At 37.9% G+C, this 26,605-nt stretch overlaps 2 protein-coding genes across 2 annotated transcripts in view; one reads left to right on the forward strand and one right to left on the reverse strand.

Moving 5' to 3' along the window:
* Positions 1–26,605, forward strand: part of C5 (complement C5) — a 91,148-nt gene that overhangs the window by 16,718 nt on the left and 47,825 nt on the right. Inside the window, exons 7-20 of the mRNA XM_046022273.1 lie at positions 2,354–2,444; positions 4,849–4,963; positions 6,589–6,715; positions 12,143–12,258; positions 14,082–14,267; positions 15,521–15,724; positions 16,985–17,194; positions 17,316–17,465; positions 18,890–19,019; positions 20,197–20,259; positions 21,349–21,546; positions 23,118–23,208; positions 25,017–25,090; positions 25,887–26,026. Coding sequence (XP_045878229.1) covers positions 2,354–2,444; positions 4,849–4,963; positions 6,589–6,715; positions 12,143–12,258; positions 14,082–14,267; positions 15,521–15,724; positions 16,985–17,194; positions 17,316–17,465; positions 18,890–19,019; positions 20,197–20,259; positions 21,349–21,546; positions 23,118–23,208; positions 25,017–25,090; positions 25,887–26,026 — 1,895 coding nt within the window. The remainder of the gene's footprint in view (positions 1–2,353; positions 2,445–4,848; positions 4,964–6,588; positions 6,716–12,142; positions 12,259–14,081; positions 14,268–15,520; positions 15,725–16,984; positions 17,195–17,315; positions 17,466–18,889; positions 19,020–20,196; positions 20,260–21,348; positions 21,547–23,117; positions 23,209–25,016; positions 25,091–25,886; positions 26,027–26,605) is intronic.
* Positions 8,397–11,777, reverse strand: LOC123952740 (cytoplasmic dynein 1 intermediate chain 2-like). Its single transcript, XM_046022153.1, has 2 exons — positions 11,737–11,777; positions 8,397–11,075 (listed from the first exon to the last, which is right to left on the reverse strand). The coding sequence occupies exons 1-2, from the start codon at positions 11,775–11,777 to the stop codon at positions 9,446–9,448; spliced, it is 1,671 nt and encodes a 556-aa protein (XP_045878109.1). The 3' UTR covers positions 8,397–9,445.

Genomic DNA, 26,605 nt, shown 5'->3' on the forward strand with positions numbered 1-26,605 from the left:
ACAAATCCCTAATATATTTATCTGGAAATCTAAGACATCCTTATTTTGAAATCAATTGTACTGATGGACTAATAATTAACATATAAAAAGCTTATCTTTCCATTTCTTTTTTTTTAAGATTTTATTTAAGATTTTAAGATTCATTTGACAGAGAAAGAGAGAGAGAAAGCACAACAAAGGGAACGGGGCTCAATCTCAGGACACCAGGATCATGACCTGAGCTAAAGGCAGACACCCATCCACCTGAGCCACCCAGACTCCCCTGTCTTTCCATTTCTTGTAGTTGTTTTAAAGCATTTTTGTGTTCTGATATCGAATTTAACTTTCTTTTGTTTGAAGTCTTTTTTTATTCCTCCAGAAGACTTATAATAATATAGAGAATAAATACACAAATTTTAACAATTAGCCAAAAAAAAACCAAAAACAAAACAAAACAGTGACCAAAAAAATTTATTACACTGAAACAATTTTAAAAGATAATGGGCTCGCAATAACCTATAATCCTAACTGACCTTCCTTCCTCCGAGTAATTTTACTGCTTCCTGTGTATATCTAGAATTCATCCACCTCCTACTGTCTGAGGCCACCCTCATCAATTCATCACCAGGCCCCCTCCTGGACTACTGCAAAAGCCTCCTAACTGCTATCTCTTCTTCCAAGCTATTCTCATTTGGTATTGGCCAAAATCTTTAAATGCAAATCTCATCATGTTATTTCACTTTTGAAAAGTCCCCAGTACCTCCTCATTCCTTTGCTAATGAAAATAAAAATCCTTATTTTGAGCTGGCCCCAGCCTTCCTCCTCTTGAGCCTCATTTTGTACTCTTCATCCCCTTACTTCTCTCCAGCAGTGGTGACTTTGGATATGATGTTCCATCTGCCTAGAATACTTCTCCCCTCCCTGATTACCTAGCCAACTCCTACTTATCTTTCAAGTCTCAGCCGAAAAGCCGTTTTTTCAGCAAATCTTTTCCTAACTTCTCTTCCTTGGGAAGAATTAATTCCCTATTCTTATATATTGGTTTTCATAACTGTGGTGTAGGTGTTTATCTGTGTAATTATTTGTTTATCACTATATTCACTGCTTGACTGTGAGCTGCGTAAGGACAGGGTTTGTGTCTTTCTGTTCACTGTGATATACCTGTTAATAAGAGTGTGCCTGCTCTGTAGTTAAGTAGGTACTAGATGAAAGGATGAAATGTTTTCCTCCACCTCATACATCCACCTGCCTTCAACTTTGGTAACACAGGAATGCAGCCTAGAGCAACAAAGTGCATTCTTCTTTTAGACTTCTCTATCTAGGAAATATGAACCATATCTGAAGCCAACTTATGTTAAGCTTATGTGTCGATCTTTGTCCACAATATCAGGGCCACTCAGTTACCCAATTTTCTATTAATGGTTGTGCTGGATAATAGAATTAGAATCCATAAACCCTGGTACATGGTCTTGGTTAGTCTAAAGAGAAGGCAGTGCCACTTTGACAGGTGAAGTTGTTTTCTCTCGGGCAATCAATGCGAGAGAGAGAGAGAGAAAGAGAGAGAAAACTCCTTATTTTTTACCCTAATTTTAAATTTTATATGGGTGTTCTTTCTTTTAGCTAATTGTAAGCTTTCTCTCTCTCTTTTTTAAAAAGATTTTATTTATTCACTTGAGAGAGAGAGAGAGCATGAGCAGGGGAGAGAGACAGAGGCAGAGGGAGAAGCAGACTTCCTGTTGAACTGGGAGCCCAACATGGGGCTCGATCCCAGGACCCTGGAATCACAACCTGAGCTGAAGGCAGACACTTAAGCATATGAGCCCCCAGGCTCCCCAAGCTTTCTCTTCTGTACTAAAGTCAGAGTTTTATGTTGGAATTTGGAAACCGGATGGGTTTCCAGTTGGGTAACCAGATGGGTTATGTCCATAAACCATAGGTTTATGGGTTATGACATAAAAGGGAACTGTTAAATAAGCAAGAGTTTTCATTTTCCATTTTCAATTTAATAAACCCTCATTGAGTGTATACTATATTTAAGACTCATGAAAAGGGTGGGAGGGGGAGACATTCAAAGATACACAGAGTATAGTCTTTTCTGTTTTCAAGGAACCCATACTCAAGTGAAGGAAATAATCAATTGACTACACTAAATGCTGTAATCAAAGTAGAAGCAAAGTGCTTCTGGTACATAAAGCTGGAGAGACGTCTGATTGGTAGAGCGAGAGGTCCCCCACGGATACTACCGACAATGCTGATGATGGTCTTGATAATGACAAGGTCGATGTTGTGTTGATGTTACAGCTTGTCCAACTATACTAGAAAGAAGGCTACTCTAACTTAAATGCTAAAATTACCTCTTTGTTTTTATTTTCAGTGATGCCACATTTTTCAGTCTCAATAGAACCAGAAAAGAATTTCATTAGCTATAAGGACTTTAATGATTTTGAAATTACTATAAAAGCAAGGTAAGAATGTTTTGTTTTGTTTTTTTCCAGCTTATCCAGCTAAATTGAGTGCCAAGCCTGGTTGGTGATAGTTGCTTAAGTGAGAAGTGTGATTCCCCCCCAACCCCACACTTTACTGAGATATCATTGGCATGTAACATTGTACAGGTTTAAAGTGTACAATGGTGGACTTAATACACACATATATTGCTGTGATCTGTGATTTACTATGACGTTGGGATTGACTGACTGAGGAGATAACAGGCCTATAGTTTATTTACTCATTTCAATTTTCTCTGATTCTGATTTTAGCTTTTTTTGGTTACTCAACAGCAAAAAAAAGTCTTAAAGTTTTAAGTCCAATGTGTATGTTTAGGAACCAGCATGACTTAGGATCCTGGGACTGAGATATGAAGCCTTTACTTTTTGTCATTTTTTAATGGCTTAAAAAAGCTACATGACGGGCGCCTGGGTGGCTCAGTGGATTAAGCCACTGCCTTCGGCTGAGGTCATGATCTCGGGATCCTGGGATCGAGCCCCATATGGGGCTCTCTGCTCCGCAGGGAGCCTGCTTCCTCCTCTCTCTCTCTCTGCCTGCCTCTCTGCCTACTTGTGATCTTCTCTCTGTCAAATAAATAAATAAAATCTTTAAAAAAAAAAAAAGCTACATGACTACTTCAAGACCCAACGCTTTAAAACAACAACCATTTACAAGGCAGCTGGGCAGTTCCACTGATCTGGGCCAGGCTGAATGTCAGGTGGGCTCACCTGTGTGCCTGCAATCAGTTGGAAGGTCACCTGGGGCCTGGCTGGTCTAGGGAGGTCTTACATGTCTGACAGTTGACTAAAGCGATGAAGACAGCTGGACTCTGTGTATCTCTCATAATCCAGCAGATCAGCCTGTAGTAGCAGCAATGCCCATGCGCCTGGGTGGCTCAGTGGTTTGGGCCGCTGCCTTCGGCTCGGGTCATGATCTCGGGGTCCTGGGATCGAGTCCCGCATCGGGCTCTCTGCTCGGCAGGGAGCCTGCTTCCCTCTCACTCTCTCTGCTTGCCTCTCTGCCTACTGGTAATCTCTCTCTGTCAAATAAATAAATAAAATCTTTAAAAAAAAAAAAGAATAATATGGAAGTATGAAAGTCCTCTTGAGGTCTAAGCTTAGGACTGGCTCACTGTCACTTCTACCACATTCATTTGTCCAAATCAAGTTATAAGACCAGCCCAAAGGAAACAGATTCCCTTCATACCTTTCATCTGCAAGGAGCTACAAAAGTGGTGAATTTAAGGGGCAGTGGAGAACTGGAGTTAGTTTTGCAAGCAATCTCCTGCGAAAACACAGGTCATTTAAAAATGACAATATAGGGCACCTGGGTGGATCAGTTAGTTAAGCCAACTGCCTTTGGCTTAGGTCATGATCTCATGATCTTGGAGTCCCAGAATGGAGTTCTGTATTGAGCTCCCTGCTCAGTTGGGAGTCTGCTGCTCCCTCTGACCTTCCCGCCTCTCATGCTCTCTCTCTCTCTCTCTCTCTCAAGTAAATAAAATCTTTTAAAAAATAAAAATAAAAATGACCATATAATGTAGTTATTAGTAACAATAACCAATTTATGTAATGGTATGTGTTGGGCATTTTTCTAAGTACTCTGTATATATGAGCTCACTTAATCTTTATGAAATCTCTGTGAGGCAGATACTATTTCTGTCTCCATATGACAAAAACAAAAACAGGGGTACATACATATTAACTTATTTGCCCAAGATCACACAGCTAGTAAGTTATGTGGCATGTCTGGTTTCAGAATTAAAGCCCTCAGGACTACCCTATACTGCCTTTCTTACTAGCATATATTCCTAAGATGGAGTGTTACTTAGTCTAAACCAACAACAAAGTCTCATTTAACAGAGAATTCTAGAAACTGACTTCTTTTAATGGAGACACTTATTTTATTTGTTCAGACTATGGACAGGGAAGATTAACTCTTGCTACAGTGTTCTTTGTTATGCAGGAAATTTCCTTTAACCTCACTTCAATTCCAAACTAAAAAGGAAATATGCAGTTATAATGTTTAAAAAAGAACTTATATTACAATGAGATTGGGCATGCTGCTTTTAAAGATGTAAAAGAAAATAGGGAACTGAGCCCCACTGATACCAAATCATTAAGAAAGCAGTGTATCCTGGTTCTGGACCTGAGAGGTCTTTTGAGCTCCCCAAGATCTGTTTTTTTTTAAATTTAGCACAGAGTAATAAAAATCTGCACTTTGGTTTTATTTTTATAGCTTTAAGAGGGTGAAATGCAATAGTGGATGGAAGACACTTGAAAGTATATCAAATGCTTTATGTAATTTTAAATTGTTACATTAGATCTGAATTTTATTGTTGTAACCATGTTAGCAAAATAATTTTACGGTATTATTGTTTGGCAGATATTTTTATAATAAAGTTGTCACCGAAGCTGACGTTTTTATCACTTTTGGAATAAGAGACAACTTAATAGATGATCAAAAAGAAATGATGCAAAAAGCATTGCAAAACAAAATGGTAAGATGTTAAGATGGGTTCACTTGTACCTAAAGACACATCAGGAAGGCTGGAGAAAAGTCACTTCCAAATCATCTAGTCCAACCCCTCATTTTACATAGGTGTGGAAATCAAAACTAAGGTGCTCCCTTGGCTTCTCCTGGTCCTCAGGATAAAGTCCACTGTCCATGACATCAGCCTCCCTTGCCAGCCTATCTCGTGCCCTGTTTCCTCTCCCTGGTGCTGGTCACTCCAGTTCCTGGAACTTAATACTAGTCTCTCTTGCCTCCAGGTGCTTGCAGTGCTTCTGCTTCTACTTGGGAAGCTCTTTCCCTTTGTCCCTCCTGCCTCTTTGTTCCCTGGCTAATTCCTTCTCAAAGTCTCAGTGTTAGCTCCCTATCTCTGGGAAGTCTCCCTGACTCCTGTAAACTAGGTTGGCTGCCCCTGCCAGGTACTCCCTTAGGCCTTGAGCCTGCCTCCCTTAGTGGAGTATGTTTAATATTTTATTACAGTGGTTCCCAACCAGAGACATTGTTTACCCCCAAGGGGACATTATGCAATGTTCAGGAACATATGTGGTTGTTACAACAGGGAAGGAGGGTGCCACGAGCATTTAGTAAAAGAGGCCAGGATGCTGTCAAACTTCTGCAATGCACTGAGCAACTCCCAGCAACAAAAAATTCCCCTGTCCAAATGTCAATATTGCTGACATTGAGAAACCCTTTTTTATTGCAATTATCATTCTCTACACCCACCTCTCTGTGGATCTTAATTTTTCCCGTTATATGCCCAGAGCCAACCTGAGTCCAGGCAAAGAGTAGGCGCTCTATAAGTATTTGTGAGTGAATGAATTCACTGGGAAATTATTTGTCTACAGTTAAGGGTTAGTGGTTGCTGGAGCTCAGATTAGAGCCCTGATGCCCTTTTCCTTGTTCAGTGTTCTTGATGTTATGCCTCAGATGATAAGGACTCCTGCCATTCTCCTCCCTCTTACACATTTGTGTGGTTTGTATTGTCAGTTATTCAGCCTAAGCTTTTCCAAAGAGTTTTATTTAACCAAGATAGAAAGCAGACACCTCTTTTTACTGTAAGATTCTATGCTGGACACTGAGATATGAAGGTAAATAAGACAAAAATCCCTGGCCTCAAACGACTCAGTTTTAGAAGAAAAATAAGGCAAAACCTATTTTACTGTTGTGGTTAATAATTAAATATTGTAATATGACTTAACTCCCTCTGCCTCTCTTCATTGTGTGTTTTTAAATTAGTGGTTCAGTATGTAACCAGTGAGGTACAAATTAAATATCATAAAACCCAAAAAACTCTCAGGAGCAAAAGTAAACTGGAGAGCAGGCCCCGAAGTTGGAAGATGACTCAGAGATCGGGGAAAGGCACGTTTGTCAGCTAGTGCAAAAAAGACTTGTTGAACCATGTGATGTTTACGACTCTTCCTATACATCTAGACCCATAAGTTAGAAAATAACATTCTGGGCTTATTAGTAGACTTAATCATTCACTCTCCTGGTGACAACAGATCATTCCTCTCATAGTTGCTTTCTATTTAGAAAGCTAGTAAAGCCAGATTTTGTTAATTTTTCTCTGTTAACTTTCCTGAAATACCTCTTTCATTTTCCACTTTTAAAAAGTTGATAAACGGAGTTGCTCAAATCACATTTAACTCTGAAACGGCGATCAAAGAACTGTCCTATGGCAGCCTGGAAGAATTAAACAACAAGTACCTTTACATTGGTGTAACAGTCATAGAGTCTGCAGGTAAGGTTTTTTGTTTTTTAATTTCTCTCGAATACTATTTAGACAGCATATTAAAAGTGTAAAAAATTTCTGTAATTCTTTTGTATTTTATTTTCTTTCTTAGTTAAATTTTACTTTTCATATCATTAAAAACTGAGATTAGAGTAGAGCTCTCCCACACTCGAGTTATTAGGTCTCTATCACCCCTATTGCAAAATGGGGTAGCATCTGCCCAATCGATATTGATATCCTGGTATCTGGCTTGAACAGCTAGAACCCCGGTGTTCTTACCTGGTAAGAATAACAATCTACATGAGATTATATATGTAAAAATGTTTGATTAAGTACTATGCAAATGAAAGATACTGCATTATCATTTAGTTTCCTCATCTGTACAATGATGGAGTTTAACTAAATACCTCTTTAAAGCCCCTTTTAGATGCAATATTCAGGAATTCTATCTAAAATTGGAGGTAATGTTCCTAAAATGGGTGCAGTAATTACATATACCTCATAGGGCTGTGGTGAGGATTGGAGAGTCAATATATGCAAAATACTTAAAACAGTACATGTCACATAGTGAGAACTATATAAGTGTTAGCCCCTCTCCTCCCCCTTCCCCTCTACCTCCTTTTTTCTCTCTTCTTCTTCCTATCCACCCTCCTCTGCCTCCTCCTTCTTCCTCCCCTTCTCCTTCCTTCTCCCCTTCTTCCTCCTCCTCCTCCTCATCTTCCTCCCCCCTCTACTCCTCCTTCTTCCTCCTTCTCTTCTTCTCCTCCTTCTTCTCCTTCTCTTCTTCCTACCTACTACTTTCTTAGCATCCTTCAAATTTTATCTAATTCTCTCAACTCCAGTGGTTTTTAATAGCTATTAATTATTACTCCAAATTAGGTCAATTTGTCTTACTTCTGGTGTCTTGATTAGTAATATTCTTTATATTTTCAGGTTTATAGTGAACCCTTAAACTAACTTGAACAATTTAACCACACTAGTCTTTTTTTTTAATAAAATGAGAGTTAGACAAGACAATTCTTTTTTCTTTTTTCTTTTTTTTTAAGAGCTTATTTATTTATTTGACAGAGATCACAAATAGGCAGAGAGGCAGGCAGAGAGAAAGAAAGGAGGAAGCAGGCTCCCTGTTGAGCAGAGAACCGGATGCGGGGCTCGATCCCAGAACACTGGGACCATGACCTGAGCCGAAGGCAGAGGCCTTAACCCACTGAGCCACCCTAGCGCCCCAGACAAGATGATTCTTATTGTTCCTTCCTCTTCTTTAAATTTTTCTTCAAGGGTCATAGAATGAAGTATTGAGATAATTATTCAGTTATTGAGTACCTTGTATATATAAGATGATCAATAGATATTAGAGAATGATGCTCCTTGCCTAGGACATTATTTTTTACATTATTTTAACATATCTTTTTTACTTTTACTTTTTCTCAATTTATTTCAAATAAATTCCTTTTTTTTTTTCATAGTTTAGAAATTTTATTATTTGGAAATTTATCTTCAACAGATCTTTGTTAGAATTATAAAACAACAACAAAAATGTTCAAATTCTGGTATCTATTCTTCCCTCCTAGTTCATGTTCTGTTGAATAAACAGTTAAACTTTAGAAGAATAAGTAGTTAGGATCAAGGAAATAGACAATTTAAAGTGGGTAAAATAAAGATCTGATCATAATGCTTTCCTCTAATTCTGAAACAGGTTGATTTCAACATTAATTCTTAGATATTTTTCACTCACCTTTCAGACTTGCTTATACAAGATTGTGTGGTAACAGATCTCAAGATGTGGAGTTGATTCAATGACAAAGTTCATTTGAACACTTCCTTCATAGCTACGACTGCAACCATGAAATCAATTTCTCTCACAGGAGGTTTTAGTTTCAGAGAGCTCACATACATAATAATCTCAATCAATGGAAATAATAGGCAGCTTTCTGTTTATTCTTTAGAAGAACTACATCTCAGATGGAAAGCAAATAAGGGAGTAAAGCAAAAGTTAACCCAGAATAAATTTTTTCACTGACAGGTTAAACATCAGTTCATAATTTCATCAAGAGATCTACATTATAATGTATGGCATATTTAAGACAAAAACTTCACGAGATTTGAGGTGGCCACTTACAATGAGAGCTTAAAGAAAGATACGTAAAAAAAGACACTTTATAAAAGGGAAAATTTAAATTGCAAGGCTAAATCAAAATGAGAATCTGAAAAGTTAATGCATATTTGTTTTTATTTAATAGTGATCACATGAATTATAAAGAAGAAAAGGGATATTAGAATGGGGCTTGGGTAGATGTATGCATGCTATGGTTAAGAATAAACATTGTTCTTAAATATTATGGTAGTGAGGACAGTATCAATATTACAGGGAACTGTGATTATTTAAAAATATGCAGAACTGATTTAATCTGTACTTTAGAAATAACTTGAATATAGTGTTACACGTTGAAAAGAATTCAGAAGAATAACTAATACCAAATATACACTTGTGTGTAAGAATTCAGAAAAGGCTACAATCTGTAAAGTTAATCGGCTGTATTAAAAATGACACAAATCCAAAACAAGATGCATGTGATATAAAAAGGGGCACTATAAGATTTACTTGCTTCATTAAATCCATGGTTAAATCCACGAAATTTCCTTTTAATGAACATTTAGACAGAAACATGCAAATAGTCTTAGGTTCTACTTAGAGACGTCCCCAAACCCGCTAAGGCTACAATATCCCCCTTTCAGGAGCTAAGCAGGTATTCGGGTAGCGGCTTCCTCCTCTGCATCAGCTCGGTTTGCATTAATTTCTGCGAGTGTTCGGCCGAACCGTGCCCATTCATCATTGCGGGGGACAGCAATCTGCTCTCCCACATCATATATGACAATCTGTCCTTCAGAATCACCCACAGCAATCTCTCTTCCAGAATGGGTCCATCTTACACGATTAAGAGCAGGATTACCCTCCACAGAAATGCTGGCAGTTGGCACCTCTGTATCATTATTGAGATTCCACAAATCCAGCCTCCCCATGCCATCCACACAAGCAAACAGGGCTGGGTGGGTGGGTGACCACATAACATCATAAACGTAATCTGAATTATCTTCAAATGAGTACAAAGGCTTGTTATTCTTAGTTGTCCAAAGTTTTACTGTCCAGTCAAATGACGAAGTGACAAAAAGATGTGAGAAGTCCACTGCTCCAACAGCTGCATGACAGTGGATACCAGTGATTGGTCCTTGATGTCCCTCAAACATCTCACTGATTCCAGCTTTGCTGCCATGGCGGCATGCTGTGTACACAGAACCTTCTTCACTTCCAACAACAAAGTTGTTGACATCTCCAACAGGGAAGGACATAGATGTCACAGCTACTGCCTTTGACTGTTTATGAACCAATTCCATGCTATCCTGTGGATGGGAAAGCATGTCCAGACTCCATGAACAAATTTTTCCATCAGTAGATATGCTAATCAGATTGTGAGCATTTTGTGTTCCAACAACATTTACACAATATACAGGATGTGTGTGTGCAGCAGCTGACAGCGGAGTTCTCTGCACCGGAGTTCTTTTATTGCTACGGTTATCCCACAGGACAATTTGGCCTGAATATGTACCACCAACAACCAGATTTGGATGAAATTTTGCAAATGTAGCAGACATCACAGCTGACTGGCAGTGAAACACATATTCTGGGGTAGTTTTTTTGTATTTCATATTCCATACCAGGGCCACACCATCAGGTTCATGAGGAGCATCTTCATTGTTATTATAGGAAGCCACGAGTAGCTCTGGATACTGAGATGACCAATCCAAACAGCTAACAACACGATGCTTTGACCAACGTTCATCAAAAAATTGTCGATTTAATGACAGTTTAGCACCTGCTTGAATCTCTCCTTCTTTGTCTTCCAAATCCCTTCCGCTGTAGTCAAAGAAGATATTAATCTGCTCAGAAAGCGCTCTCTCTACAATTCTTGTAGAATGGTCAAAGAAACTTAAAAATTCCTCCGAATGTAAGATTTGTTGCTTTTCTTCTTCAGTCAGCTCATGAGGGGGAGCTTTACTATCATTTTCTTCATCTTTCTTTACAGTTTTCTCTTCTTCAGGTTCAATAGGTGGTTTAGGAGTCACTACGTCATCTTCTTCCTCTTCATCTTCTTTGGGTTGAGCCATAACTGGAGTCTGAGTTTCCTTTGTATACGTGACAATTTCTCGAGGAGGAAAGTCAACTTGTGTAATTTTAGCCATTCCAAGTTTAATAGGTCCTCGTCTAGATCCCACTGCGCCATCTCCAGAGTCTTGGCTTCCGGCTTCACTCGGTGTGCTCACAGATTTGGAGGATGGAGACATAGGAGGAGGGACTTGAACTGGTCGCGGGCTGGGTGAGCTCGGAGCGCGGCTAGAGGCTGGGGATACGGGAGTGATTGGGTGCTGTCCTCTGGGGGCGCACTGAGGAGTGGGGCCCCAGGCTCTCGGCTCCTCTGGGCCGGAGACTGGGAGGCCGCCATTTTCCCAAATAAATTCCTTTTAATCAATATTTGTGAGATATTCAAAGAGTATTGCTAAACATACAGGCTTACAAATATGGATGACGTATAATCCCAGCACTCAAGTGGCTTACAAACTAGCATCAGCTGTAAGACAGATAAACAAAGGATTTTGTTACAAGCAGGAATTCTCTTTGTGCTCTAATAAGCAAAGTACTTAATGCTACTGATCTCCAGAGGAAGGTGAGCTCCCAGGTGACTGTTGAGCGACCACATACAGTGTCCTGAAGACAGTCTTGGAGGATGAGTAGGGTTTTGAGGCAAGGATGGTAGATGGGGGTGAAATGGGACACCCTCCATAGAGGGGATGTACCAAAGGTAGAAGGCAAGACTTGATCTTTGAGACTATCCAGTTGATTATCCAGTTGGCTGAAGTATAGGATATATATATAGAGAGATGTGTTAGGGATGAATACTGGAAAGGAGTTTAGGGATACTGGAGCTTTGTGCATTACTGGGCTCCCACTATTGGACTCTCAGGGCTCCCGTTACCTCAAGCACTCTTCTGTCTTCTCCAGTTCTCTCTGTATCATGTGCTCTACAGGTGCAACCCTGTAAAGCTTAGTGTCTAGTCCTTTCCTTCTCTCCATAACCCCTTGTACATATTCAACGGAAGTCAGGTCCCTTCCTCACACTCTTCCTCAGTCCACCCTAGAGTCTCCTTCCATAAGGGGTGACTCTACACACAAGCCTCGGATGTAAGGCTTTGGAAATTCCCAAGGTCTAAAATTTTCTCTGCACTGTTCCTTTGAACCAAGACCCAGGTCCTACTTACTCCTGATGAATGAATGCAGGAATGGAGCCAGTGAATGAATAAGTCTATGGAGACATGCACAGGTAAACTAGATCCCCATACCGAGTGGTATAATCCTCCATGTGATGCATGCCATTTCTTTAGGTGGATTTTCTGAAGAGGCTGAAATTCCTGGCATCAGATATGTCCTCTCTCCCTACAAACTGAATTTGGTTGCGACTCCTCTTTTCTTGAAGCCTGGGATTCCATATTCTATCAAGGTAAATGAAAGAATATTGCTAAATATGGTTTATCTTTTTCCGTTTACAAAAACCCTGAGGGTGTCAAACAGGGGAGGGATGCTGGAAAAGGGAATAGAGAAAATTCACCTGTAAAACCTGTCCCTCCTATAGATGTTGGGGGTGGGGTAGGAAACTACAGGCCAGCTTCAGCCTCAGGAGTGATTTCAATGCTTAGAGCAACCTTTAGGCATTCCCTTAAAAAGCACTGCATTAAATTATCTGTAAATAAAACACTGTAAGTCTGTAGCTTTAAAAAACATTAACATTTAAAATTATTTGGTGACATGTTCTTCAGAAGTCTTAAAACAGGAATATCATTCCTTGAAAATAAAACCCCGTTCTCTCACCATTTTTTTACTTCCTGTGTCATCTTTGTTTGCATTCCTGTGCTTTTCAGTCTGCCCCTGTGGTCATTGGCAGTAACTCTGTCTTATGTCCTCTATCCGTACCATTCTCCACTCTTTTCATTTTGGCTCCCTGGGTCCTTGCCTGTCTGTTCTCTCTGTTCTCTGTCTTTTTTTTCTTCTTCTTCTTCCTCCTCCCCTTTCAATATTTTCTCTCCTCCCTCCCCTTTTCCTTTTTTAAAATGCTCACAGTATAGTGTTAATACGTTCATTTGACTTTCTAATTATATTTTATTTAGTGTCATATATTTTGTTATATGTAATACATGTTATATTTTTAAGATGGAAATTTTTGTTCCCTGCTTTAACTTAGAAAGCTAGAACGGAGTGTTTTATTTTTTTATTCTTTAAAAGTGTGTTGCTTTCTAACAACTATTATATAGCTTTAGAATAAAATGTGTTTTATTAACTCTAAATTGGTGTCTGCCTTTTTATGATGAATTTTAGGAGACTAATGAGTGGAGGTGAAAAGTACATTTTATGATAAGGGCATTCTCCACATGAGGTCTAAGGATAAAGATGTAAATATTACTTTATTTGTACTTTTAGCCTCAGGCTCTGTCTTTATGATGGCAAATTATCTGGTCTATTTAATAAAATAAATTAATTTTTAAAATGTTTTGCTTTTGATATCAACTTTGGTATAACTAAAATGTGCTTAATACTCACTGTCTTAAGAGAGTGACTTAAATGGCCACTGGCTTTTAAGAAGAAAAGATTTCCCAAGCTAAGGCAAGCTTTGGACATGCTTGTAGCTTCTTTCATAAGTATAAATATGTTACAATATATGTTATTATAGTGTACATACGGTGATTGATGATATATTACAGATAATATATAATAATATATAATAAAATGCCATAAATATAATAGTATTATATTGAATATATCTATATTATTTTAAAATATTTTATATATTTTCTATCACACATAAAAAATAAAATAACATAAAGCATATCTTTGTTGAAGTTATGTGCAGCCACATGCATGGCAATGAGAGGTAGAGAGAGGTTAGGAGGGGAAAAAAAAAGATGAATTTATTGTTTGTCATGTCTAAGAAAATTATTCCCAGATGTGATTGCCTCGTTTTCTCCTTTATCCAGTTCTAAACACACTGAAGAGTCACAGAAGTTAGGTAGCAGAAGACCTTATCACATCTACTTAATATACTTAGTAGAATGATATTTATGTCCTGGGTCTGCTTGATGTACAGGGAATCCATTAGAGAATGTCATAACTAAATAGAACCAAACCTTCCTCCAAGCTAAGAACATGCTTCTCCTTACTAAAGTAAACATGAATGATTTACACTTTCGTGAGGAAGAATAAAAATTATTTCAGAATTGTTCCGCTTTTTAAAAAAAAGCTGAAATGGATCTGGACTATTCTGACCAACAGGTGCAGGTTAAGGATTCGCTGGACCAGCTGGTAGGAGGGGTCCCGGTGACCCTGAGTGCACACACGATTGATGCAAAACAAGAGATGTCTGACTTGGAGCCAAGGAAAGAAGTAACGCGTTCCAATAATGGAGTAGCATCATTTGTGCTTAATCTTCCATCTGGAACAACGGTGCTCGACTTTAACGTAAGCTGAATTCTCCTGCTGAATTTCTAGGACAGCGTGTGCTTTTGACTGTGTGCTTTGGCTAGAGTGCCCAACAGATGTGGCAGATTTTAAATGTGAGTCCAGAGAACAGATCCACAATTTTGCATCCAAAAACACAAGAACCAGAGGCAATATGCTAATCCACTGAATGGTCCTTGAGGAAGATTGATCTATCATTTTTTATTTGGGAGTTAATTATTTTCTCTTATGTTAGTAAGACTCCATTAGAATCTAGAAGCTTCAGAATAGGTACAACAGTGGAAACCGTAGTAGAAATATTCTCCCCTTCACCCGGACTTTTTATGTTTTTTCGGGGACACAAAAGGATCAAACACAGAAGCCTCCTTTTTTCCTGGCTGCATAAACCATTCTAACTTCGAGCTCAGTTAATAGGCTTCTCTCCCAGCAAATACTGCTTAAGTTCCCAATCCCAAATAAAAAATGAGTAAGTTAATAATGCACATCAATGACTCCAGCATGCACGCATTCGCTGTCGTCTGCTGAGCACTTATGGAGTATTGAGAGATTTGTGTAGAACACATTTACCCACCCACTTAAATCCATCAGTTAGAGAATATACTCTTTGTTATTTTGCAGCTGGGGAAAGAGAGGGGGCTTCTAACCTCTCTTGTGATTAAATAACTTCTCCAGAGTTAATAAATGGAGGCCCTGAGAGGCAAACCAATGCCTATCTCACTCCAGAGCATGAGCTAGTACCCCCTTTGCTGTCAAAAGTAGATACTGCTGCCAAGATATCATTCCTGCCCCATTCCATATTAACAAGTACACCTCTGTGCCACCACTTCACATTAAAACCGGACCAGAGAGTCTGTGTGATGTTCATTTACAACTGTTGTCCTCAGTCCTCAAGATCTTCCTACGACTACCCTTCTCTCACCCTGCCAGCCCATAAGAAGAGGAGTCCCCAGATTGCCATGACGTTTCAGGAAGGGTGCTAATATTTGTTCTGGGAGCATCTTTCCCTCTTCACTTCACCTGACTTTCCCACCATAGCTCATAATCCCATATTATTCCAATTATTGTCCTGAGTCTGGTAAAGTTACTTGATACCACAGCTGTACAAACAGTGGAGTAATGGAGTCTTTTTTTCCTTTAGCATTGGCGTTGTGAAATTTAGAAATTTATAATGCAAAGAAAGAAATTTAAAAGGTATTTTTCATAGAAAATATTTCATCACAGTCCACGTATCTTTTTGAAATTTTCCTTTTCAGGTCAGGACTGATGACCCAGATCTTCCAGAAGAAAATCAGGCCAGCAGAGATTACCAAGCAGTATCATACTCATCTCTTAGCCAAAGTTACCTTTATATTGACTGGATTGACAACTATAAAGCTTTGCAAGTGGGAGGATATCTGAATATTATTGTTACCCCCAGAAGTCCATACATTGACAAAATAACTCACTATAATTACTTGGTAAGTACAGTAATGATAGATTTACATCTGTCTATTCCCCTACCTGCATATCTCTCTTTGTTAACAGAGGAACATGAAAATGATCCCTCACATTTGTTTTAACAAAGCACTTCCAAGAATGTAATCAAATTTGATCACCAGTTTTTCAAAAACCTCTGAGATGGGCCATGATTTCATGACCATTTCCTAGATGATAAAACTGAGGAACAGACAGGTTAAGAGGCTTACTGTGGTCACTCAGCTTGGAAGAGGAAGATTTCAATTTGAACTGGGAACCTCTGATTCCTTGTCTGATACGCCTTTCACTAAGGAGAGACTGATTACTCCATAGAGAGAGCCTGGTTAAGTTCTCACATTACTTCTGCCCTATTTCATGGTCAAAGATACATGCCTAGACCTATCTCAAATACGAGGGGGCCCCAAATCCTGCTTGAGTCATACGATTCCTACTCCAATTCTATAGTTTAGCATATCCCTATTACTTTGCTTATATTAAACAACGGTGACTATTCAAGCCTGTGGGTAGAACCTAGGACAGAAGGTAAGAAAAAGTTAAGGGCTTCCTAACAATTGTCAAAGAAATGGGATGTGTTATTCTGATGGCCAGGTCAAACAGGTGGTGAAGGCTTTCTCAACATTTTTGAGGAAAAATTAAAAAATAAATGAGGAGCACATATATCATAGTGACTGATAAAGAGTTATGGGACCTGTATAGGGACTATGTAACAAAACCATGTATGAAGTCCTGCTGTCCAAGGACAATTTAAGCAACCTTTGAGGACATTTTGGCTTCATTTGTAACCTTTTTTTTTTTTTTTTTTAAACCATATGCCTCCAGTTTAGAATCTAATCTCTGGCTTTAAAACTTAATTCCCAAATAATATGCACTCCACTTATTCATCTATTTTTGTATCAATAAAATGAAAGAGATTTCAGCAACAGTGTGATGACTTTAAGAAGATTTGGGATCAAATATTAGCTCTCTGATTTCCTAGTTATGTGATTTTGAGCAAAATCAGTATGACATTAGTTAATTCCTGAGCTCCGGTCCCTTTATCTCTCTCCACAATGGGGGTAATATTCATGCCCTGGTTCTTACGAGAAAGAAAGGAATTAAGTAAACATAAAAGGTCCTGACACATAATGGGCCCATGCTCGTTAACTTTCTTTTTCTTTAATGTAATTTCTACTCCAGTTCCAAGCTCCTTCTTGAAGCAATTATTTTGTTTTTAAGGGTTACTACTGCTGTTTTATTTTTAGATTTTATCCAGGGGCAAAATTGTTCACTTTGGCACAAGGGAGAAACTTCCAGATTCAACTTACCAAAATGTAAACATTCCAGTGACACAAGACATGGTTCCTTCTGCCCGTCTCCTGGTCTATTACATTGTCACAGGAGAGCAGACGGCAGAGTTAGTGTCTGACTCAGTCTGGTTGAATATTGAAGAAAAGTGTGGCAACCAACTCCAGGTAAGTTACAAATTACGAGTCACTATCAAATTTTCTTCTGTGTAAAGAAGACTGTAAATGTAACTACTTGTGAAGGTTTGTCTCACGCAAATGAAATTTTCTTTTTCAAATGATCTTTTAGGTTCATCTGTCTCCAAAAACAGTTGCGTATTCTCCAGGCCAGCACGTATCTCTTGATATGGCAACAGAGTCCAATTCCTGGGTGGCTCTATCAGCAGTGGACCGTGCTATATATGGAGTCCAAAGGAGAGCCAAGAAGCCTCTGGAAAGAGTTAAGTAGTGCTTGGCCTTGGTTGCTGGTGCATGGGTGCCTGGGCACTGCTTCACAACGTATGGCCCTAGGGTAGGTTGTGGGGAAAAATTAGGGAAAGACCAGGCCTGCTTTTCTGTAATATACTCAAAACAGTGGTTCTTAGGAAGGTAAGCCATCTCCCTGTTAGTCCCTAAAGCATAGATTTATCATTTTTTGTTTTTCCAAGGATAGAGTTAAGCACTTGAAAAACATATGACCATGATGGCAATTATATTCATGGGACAAAAGTGCCATCCATTGAGAGAGTTTTGATATAGAAGAGCTGGGGACTTTATAGTAGCGGTGCAAGAGAAGCCTGGATAGGGGCGCCTGGGTGGCTCAGCGGGTTAAAGCCTCTGCCTTCAACTCAGGTCATGATCCCGGGGTGCTGGGATCGAGCCCCGCATCGGGCTCTCTGCTTAGCTGGGAGCCTGCTTCCTCCTCTCTCTCTGCCTGCCTCTCTGCCTACTTGAAATCTCTATCTGTCAAATAAATAAATCTTTAAAAAAAAAAAAAAAAAAAGAGAAGCCTGGATAGCAGCCTACTTTTTTTTTTTTCCTAAGATTTTATTTATTTATTTGACAGAGAGATAGAGAAAGAGCATAAGTAGGCAGAGCAGGAGGCAGAGGGAGAGGGAGAAGCAGGTTCCCCGCTGAGGAGGGAGCCCGATGCAGGGCTCAATCCCAGGACCCTGGGGTCATGACCTGAGCCTAAGACAGACACTTAACGACTGAGCCACCCAGGCGCCCCTGGCAGCCTACTTTTTTTTCACTCTCTTTAAAAATCTGTGGCACAAAAGAATGTACAAATTATTCAATTCCCCTAAATTCTCATATATCTCCCTTAGGCCCTGCTACTATTATCTAGGCTTGAATCTCTTTGAATAAGAAAGAAAAAACTGCAGTTAAAAACATTCAGAAAAGAAAAAAAAGCAGGGATCAAAATTAAAACTGAACAAGTTGTCACCCATGTAGAACCCAGAGTCTCCCTCCCCAAAACATAAGAGGTCATGCTCCTTTTTTTTTTTCTTTAGCAACTTAAGAATTAATTTGTCTGGTAATTCACTAATCCATGTATGTATTTATTTATTTATTTATTATTCATGTTATATTGAAACTATGAATTCTATGCACAAAACAACTCTCACCAAAACTTAAACCTTAGTTCTTGTTTTAATTTTCAATAAGTATGTGTTGACAAATATGAAAGATCAAACTAAAGTAATGAAGTTGGGAAATTTGGTCTTTGACCATTTGACAAATGAGTGATCTGATTTGTTATAACCATGTGACAACTTGTACTTTCAGTTCTTCTGAGGAATAATTTATACATCTAAATAGACTCAACACGTTGCCTTTAGTAATTCCTAAGAATTATTAAATTAGCTTACAACCTTTGGACAGGTGTTCCAAACCTTAGAGGCAAGCGACCTGGGCTGTGGAGCAGGTGGCGGCCAGAACAATGCAGATGTTTTCCGTTTGGCTGGACTCACCTTCCTCACCAATGCAAATGCAGATGACACCCAAGAAAATGGTAAAATGTTCAGCATTTTTTGTTTACTCTTCAAAATTGATTACTGAAATTTACATTGATTTCCTCCTGGACATCGTTTATGTAATTCTCTTCCATAATATTTTCTACGAGGATCTTAGAGAGGCATGACTACGTAACTTTCCAGTACAAAATGTTTTACTGACCATTAAGTTAAAGTACAGTTTCCAGTGTAGTCCTCCAAGTCTTCCATGGTCTTCTCCCTGGCTCTCTCCAACTATCTTTCATCTTGATCTACCCTACCTTGCATTTAAGCTGCCCAGAACCAAGTATGGTGGTACTATGCTTGGTGGCCTTTTGGGTGGCACTATACTATTGTACACCTTTAGGCCTTTCCCCATCAGGAAATAGGGATTTCCTATTGGGGAAATCCTTCCTGATGGGGAAAGTCCTAAAGGTATACAATAGTATAGTGCCACCCACTTAATTATACATATCCTTAATTATATGTAAAGAAATATAATTTCCCTTATATTGGCTTGAAGAAGCTGGTGAAAGAATCACCTCCTCTTATCAGGCCTCTTCCCAATGCAGAACTGATCATTCTCTCCTCCATGCACAAGGAGAATACTGTAGGAACCAGCTCTGTTTATAAGCAACACAGCAGCAGTGCGTCATGCATCACGGCACACTCTTGCATGTAGTTATGTATCTTGTCTCAGCCACTGCACTGTGAGCCCTTTAAGGACAAGAACCACATCTTAATCATGGTCTTTCTGTAGCTTTAGAATTGTTCATAATTATATTTGACCTATTATCCATAATATTATAGTACAAGAAACAAATAATAAAAATAGTGTACCCAGCAAAAACTTTGCTTACTTTAAATGCTTGGATATTTCTCTATAATCAGTGGGTCAAAATATTGCAGGATTTAAAACCAAACTCAAATCAAACAAGTCAAACTCTATAGATGACCCTTGATCGTGAGCTCCTCCAAGATAAAACAATTCATATTAAGATGTGTGGTACACCGTGCCTAGTTGAAAACAGGCTTATTCATTGCCTTATTCATCATTATTATTCATTGAATAAAATGAATGACTTGTGACTGTTTTATGTGCTTGAATAACTTTACGGAATTTTCTTGAGATTTTATCTCCTTTTTTTCCCTTCTTTGTTTTATTTTGGTTTTTTTGTTGTTGTTGTTTTTTAACAGAGAAGCCTTGTGAAGAAATTCTTAGGCCAAAACGAATGCTGCGAAAGAAGATAGAAGAGGAAGGTACTCTAAAATTTCATGTGATTGTGAAAAGGTTATGATCCTATTATTCAAAAGCTAGAGAGAACTAATCATTATGTAATTTTCCTTAATCCAAATAGAATAGATGAAAACAAAGATATGTACAGATGTCTAGCTTATCTCTTTCAGAAAGATTAATCCAAATAAATCTAATACTTTGCTATAATTTCAATCTGAAGAAAATAAGTATTATTTCTGTCTCTAAAATCTAAAAGATTAACTTTTATTTGTTACAAATATTTCCTTTCTACAGACTTCATTTGACAGCTAAAATTATATTCTTCCATTTTATTCTGACAAAATCCAGATTCAATTAACTTTGGAATGTACCTGGAAACCTATTTCTTTTATTCTAGATTTAACAGCGAGTAGTATTTTGGATTATTCTTTGGGAAATCAGTCTAATAGAAATAATTTTTAAACAATTATTTAAATAGAAATATGACCATTGGCAATGTTAAAATAGGAAGAACGTTGAACTGAAAGTCATTCACCTGAGTTCAACTAATAATCATGCTTCAAGTAATAATAATTCCTTCCCCCATTCATATGTGAGTTATTTTAATTTTAACCTTTGTTCTAAGTTCTAATGATAGGAAAAGGGAGACACTGCGTAATTTGAGCACTCTCATAAATGATGATGCCACTAGTGGTGGTCTACAAATCACATCACATAAGAAAAAATTTTAAAAATAGGATCTGTAACTTCAAGAAGGAAACACTTGTATGGCGGTGATAGCTATCTTCAAATATTTGAAGGCTTCTCAGTTAACTTATTTTGCTCAAAATGTACTGAACCCAAGGTGCCCGTTTCAACAGTTAGTATTTAGCTTAGTTGCAAGAAGCTCTCTAACCATTTAGTGTGGATGAGAATGATCTACCTGCTGGGGCCACATTCTCCCCATTCCTAGAGCAGTCAGCCCAGAGTAGCTGGTCACTCACCTAGCCGTGGCACTTGTGGGGCAGGGGGTCATGTGGCAGTAGAACCAAGTACCTCTCGAGGTCCCTCCTGAGCCAGAAGTGTTATGACTCCATGCATAATCAGGGACACTTGCATCATTACCATTGCAGCTGCTAAATACAAACATGCCATATTGAAGAAATGTTGCTATGACGGAGCCCATCTTAACTATGATGAGACCTGTGAGCAGCGCGCTGCCCGGATTAAGATAGGCCCCAGATGCGTCAAGATTTTCAAGGAATGTTGTATCATCGCCTATCGGCTCCGTGAAGAATATTCTCACAAAGACATCCAGTTGGGAAGACTGCGTAAGTTTGACATTTTTTTAATCAGAATTCAGCCCCAGTTGGGGCATCTGTGCTGATAAAAAAGGGCAGTTTTCAATGCTTTATTTATAGTGGAAATTAGAAAGGATGACTTGTAAATGCCCATCAGAAGGAAATCAGTTATTGTTTTTGGCTGTCGAAAGAGGTACATATAGTATAGAGCAGAGCTCACAAACCCATAGTCAAAAGCCAAGACGAGTTTAAACCCAGCTCATTCTATAGACTTGAATGACTATATATCCTCTCTGAGCCTCAATCTCCTCATTTTTCAAGAAAGAAAAGTTCTAGAGTTCTAGAATTCTATGTTTCTGTGATAGTACAACCAATAAAAATTTTGTTTATGCCTATACTGATCAAATACAACCAAAGATTTCTAAACCTAGCACAAGGTTAGGTGTACTTATATAGAAGATGAAATCTTTTTCTGTTTCAACCATAAAATATATTTTCAGAATTTATAGACCTCTCAAAAATAGGTCTTCAGAACTTTTAGGACTTCCGTTCATTTATGTATAGTCAAAACAAAGTGAACAAAAGCAGACTGACAGCTCCTGTTTCAGAATCTGATTGTCTCTCTTAACAGCAGGTCTTAAATATCATCCATCCAAGTGGATATATTTCTGTAAACATAAATTTTTGTGGCCATTTGTCAAAACAGTGTTATCAGATATATTTAGGTTGTTTTCGGCTTTTTGCTTATTACAAGGAGCACTTTCACAAACATTCTAGTACATAAGATGTACTAGGAACGTTTTCCCTGTTCTATTTTTCATCTGGTTTGCTTCCGCTGCACAGAACCAAGTCTCTGCTACTCCCTCCCACTTCTGGTGCTCTGCTCTGCCCCTTGTTCTAGACTATTTGACCTCCCAAAACTCCCAGAGGTGTTGCAACTCTGCAAGGGTCTGCATGAGTTTCTCTCCCTGCTCTGCAGCCTGCAACTGCCTCCAGACAGTAAACCTGGACAATTCTCGGGTTCACCTAGCCTGTCTCCATTCTCTCAGGAATCATAGCCCTGGGCCACTTATGCTGTAATGTCTGAAAACTATTGCCCTATATAGTGTGATTAGTTTTTAGGGATTTTGTTTTGTTTTGTTGTTTGTTTGTTTGTTTTTAGTGTGTATGTGTGTTTTAAGGCAGAAGAGTAACCCCTATAAGTGCATCTTGGACAGAAGCAGAAATTCTGTCTATTTTTATTAAGGGAAATATAAACCAATTTCCCTCAGGTAAACCTCCCTTATTTTATAATATAGATATAATTATTGTAATCATAAAAATGCAAATAACTTTATGGATTGATCAGTGTCTTTTATAATCTCAGGAACACTAAGCATTTAGCAATTTAAAAAACAAATCATTAAAGATTTTTTTTTATGCTTTATTTGCTTTGTCAGTCCCAAGGTCTTTAAAGTTCTATTTTGAAATCACTAAACAAAATATTTCATTGAACTTTCAGAAACTACTCAAGTTATAGATTAATGTTCATGCTTTAAAATTAGGCCCTAAGTAAAATTCATGTTGTCTTTTCTATAATCACACATACTTTGCTCTCCCAGATATAAAGACCCTGTTACCAGTAACCAAGCCAGAAATAAGGAGCTATTTTCCAGAAAGCTGGTTATGGGAAGTTCATCAAGTCTCCAAAAGGTATTATATTTCAACATTCCTTTGAAAACTGTGGGAAAATACAAATGTTAAGGCCAAAAATCTGGAAGCTATCTATTTCCCAATATTTAAGAGTTAAGATGCTATTACCGTTTGGTCAAATTTTGTTTTATTTGCTTCACCTTTTTTCTTCTTTTTTAAATGTGTGCTTGCTCTAGTAACTAGTTCCAGGGCAAGGTTAATGAACTCTTGGTAAGGAAGGGTGCTATCCCATTAAATTTCTTTCCACTTCAGTAAGCCTTTACTGAGAACAATACCTATACTGATCAAATATAGTAAGCAGCCATTTTCATCTTGAAATACCTATACTATAAAATAAATATTGATTAATAAGAAGAAAGGTTCTTTTCCTGTTATTCAACACATTTTTATAGAATGCCTACTCTGTCCCAGGCACTGAAAACAGTGCTGAACAGTGCTGAGTCCCTCAGCATCACCCTGTCCTGGGGACTCAAAGCATTGATTTCCAGGTGCAGCATAAGCCCTGAGGCCCAACCCGGGCATCGGTCTTAAAATTGTCTCTTCGTCTCTACTCTTGTCCCCTCTGGTCCTTCCTCCACAGTGCTGTCCATTTCAACGGGCATTGTCTCTTGGCTAGAACTTACTCTGGTAAGCCTTCCCACCACTCTCCCAACCCTGCCAGTCACTGGATTAATTACCCCTTCCAATTAACCTTGTTGCGTGTAACATACGGTATTATAATGGCCTAATTACCTGCTTATCTTCGATATTAAAATGATACTTCCAGGATGAAGACTAAATTCAAATAACTTTTATATTCAGGACCTGGCATAATGTCTAGCTTGTAGAGGCACTCAAATAAATGTGTTGAATCAATGCACACTGCCTCTGAACTTTTTAAAGGCTTCGTTGGTACAACTATTACAGTGAATTACAATTTATTTACTTAACTGCTTCTTCTACTAGACTATAAACTACTTGAGAACAGCACTTTATCTTGTAAGTGCTGTATACTCAGTGTTAGTTCTATGCCTGACACAAAGTTGGTGGACAATAGCAGTTTGTTGAATGAAATAAATAAATAGATTAGCTTAGTCTTAATCAGAAATTTTTAATTACATTGACTTTGTTAGGAGCAATGTTAAGATGCATGACTTTGCTTCCCTATTTTATTTTTTTTTAAGATTTTATTTATTTATTTGACAGACAGATCACAAGTAGGCAGAGAGGCAAGCAGAGAGAGAGAAGGGAGGAAGCATGCTCCTTGGTGAGCAGAGAGCCCAATGCGGGGCTCGATCCCAGAACCCTGGGATCATGACCTGAGCTGAAGGCAGAGGCTTTAACCCACTGACCCACCCAGGACCCCCCTGCTTCCCTATTTTAGAACATACCACACAATAAATATTTTTTTTATGTTTTGAATTTGTGGTGTTTCAAAGGTATCTTTCGGAATTTGAATTCTCATCATAACAGTGAAATATTTAAAAACATTCAACACATAAGAGAGTTAATGAGTATATTTTTCTTGCTTGATTTTCCCTTAATACCTGGTATATTTTTGTTTTGTTGTGCTTTTTTCCTTTCTTCTAAAGTAGTGTGAAGCAAAAATTCTGTTAGGGGTGGGAGGTTGGGGGAACAGGTGGTGGGTAATGGAGAGGGCACGTTTTGCATGGAGCACTGGGTGTTGTGCAAAAAGAATGAATACTGTTACGCTGAAAAAATAAATAAAATGAGAAAAAAAAATTAAATGTAAAAAAAAAATTCTGTTAGTGAATGCTGGTAAATTGGGCTAATCTCTATATTTGAATATTAACATTTTTAACTTTCAGAAGCCAACTGCAATTGGTGCTACCTGATTCTCTAACTACCTGGGAAATTCAAGGTGTTGGCATTTCAGATAGTGGTAAGCAAGCTTAAGTTATATACTCATTTAAGGAATGATTTGATTAGCAAAATGTAGTTGGGGTTTTTTTGTTATAATCTATATAGTTCACCCAGGACTTAAGTGGTGTCCTTTGTTAAATATGTATTTTTTTAATAATAATAATGTATTACATTTTTAATAATGTATTACAAAAAGACCTGGATATTCACATATTTTTGAAAATGTATTTTTAATAATGTATTTTTAATAATGTATTACAAAAAGACCTGGATATGCACATATTTTTGACCATATTAGTTTGTTCTCCTGTTCTTCTGTTAGCCATCATTTTATCAATGCTGATTATCCTTTATTTTTCTCCGTGACTGGGAGTTTGAGTAGAGTTAGAAGCAAATGTATGACTTCTCTCCTGGGCGAATGCCCTTTTGTGGCAATTTAGTACAGATATTTTATTAATAACACTGGGGTGGTTTTTTTACTTAAATTCTTTGTTCCCATAATCAAAATTTTATACCCATTAAATGGAGTCAATAATGAGTATCTAAAAAGAAATTTGGTACTTAAGGTGATAAACATTCTTATACCTTAGGTAGAATTAAATCTTTGTTAGACAAATGAAGCTTTCTGTTAATACCAATAATTACTGAAATAGAGATCAATGAGTAGAAAATTCAAGGACATGACAGTGCAGAGAAGAACATGATATAATAGTCCTTCTTCCTTGAAGCAAAGCAAATCTGAGATATAGTAGTACTAATAAGGCATTGTAGAATTCCCTAATATGTCTCTATTTTGCTTTCACTTTGGACTGAAGGTATATGTGTTGCTGATACTCTCAAGGCACAGGTGTTCAAAGACGTCTTTCTGGAAATGAATATACCATATTCTGTTGTACGAGGGGAGCAGATCCAATTGAAAGGAACTGTTTACAACTATAGAACATTTGATATACGGGTAAGTAGGTATTTATTATATGTCCGAATAAATAGGAAAAAAGAAGAATTCTCTGATTTTATAAGAATTCTATTAATGGAATTATCACATACACAAAAAACAAAAATTTTACTCAATGAAGGGATGTAGAAGGAGGAAGACTTCAGACAAATTTTCTTATGACTCCAATTTAAAGAAGAATACAAGGGCCACCTGGGTGGCTCAGTCAGTTAAGCATTAAAATTCTAACCATGGTTGGACAACTTGTCTTCTTTCTGTCAGCACACACCTAAAGGGAATTATACAATAGGGTGACTGATTTCCCTTGAAAATAACAGTCACAAAACTTTATATGGGAGCTCATTGTAGTCTGAAAATCTAACTATATTTTTTAAGAAGCTCTAATTTCGTTCTTAGAGGTGAGTATTTTAGTGGTTTCCAAAAGTTTTGCTTACATACTCTCTAAATATTGGGGGAGGGAACTATGTACCCCATTGACACATTTTTAATTAGGATCTAAAGTTTTTCATCATAAAATGTTAATATTTAAATATTAACATTTTTCAATGAAATGCTTATAACAAACTTTAAGTGTATACA

This window comes from Meles meles, chromosome 11, assembly GCF_922984935.1.
Source record: "Meles meles chromosome 11, mMelMel3.1 paternal haplotype, whole genome shotgun sequence".
Taxonomy (NCBI): domain Eukaryota; kingdom Metazoa; phylum Chordata; class Mammalia; order Carnivora; family Mustelidae; genus Meles; species Meles meles.

Coding starts and splice junctions, on each gene's coding strand:
- LOC123952740 (XM_046022153.1), bottom strand. CDS start 11,777: ATGATACAGAGAGAACTGGAGAAGACAGAAGAGTGCTTGAG. Junction 11,076..11,736: donor AAGACAGAAGAGTGCTTGAG/GTAACGGGAGCC, acceptor GAGCTCACCCAG/CCCGCGACCAGTTCAAGTCC.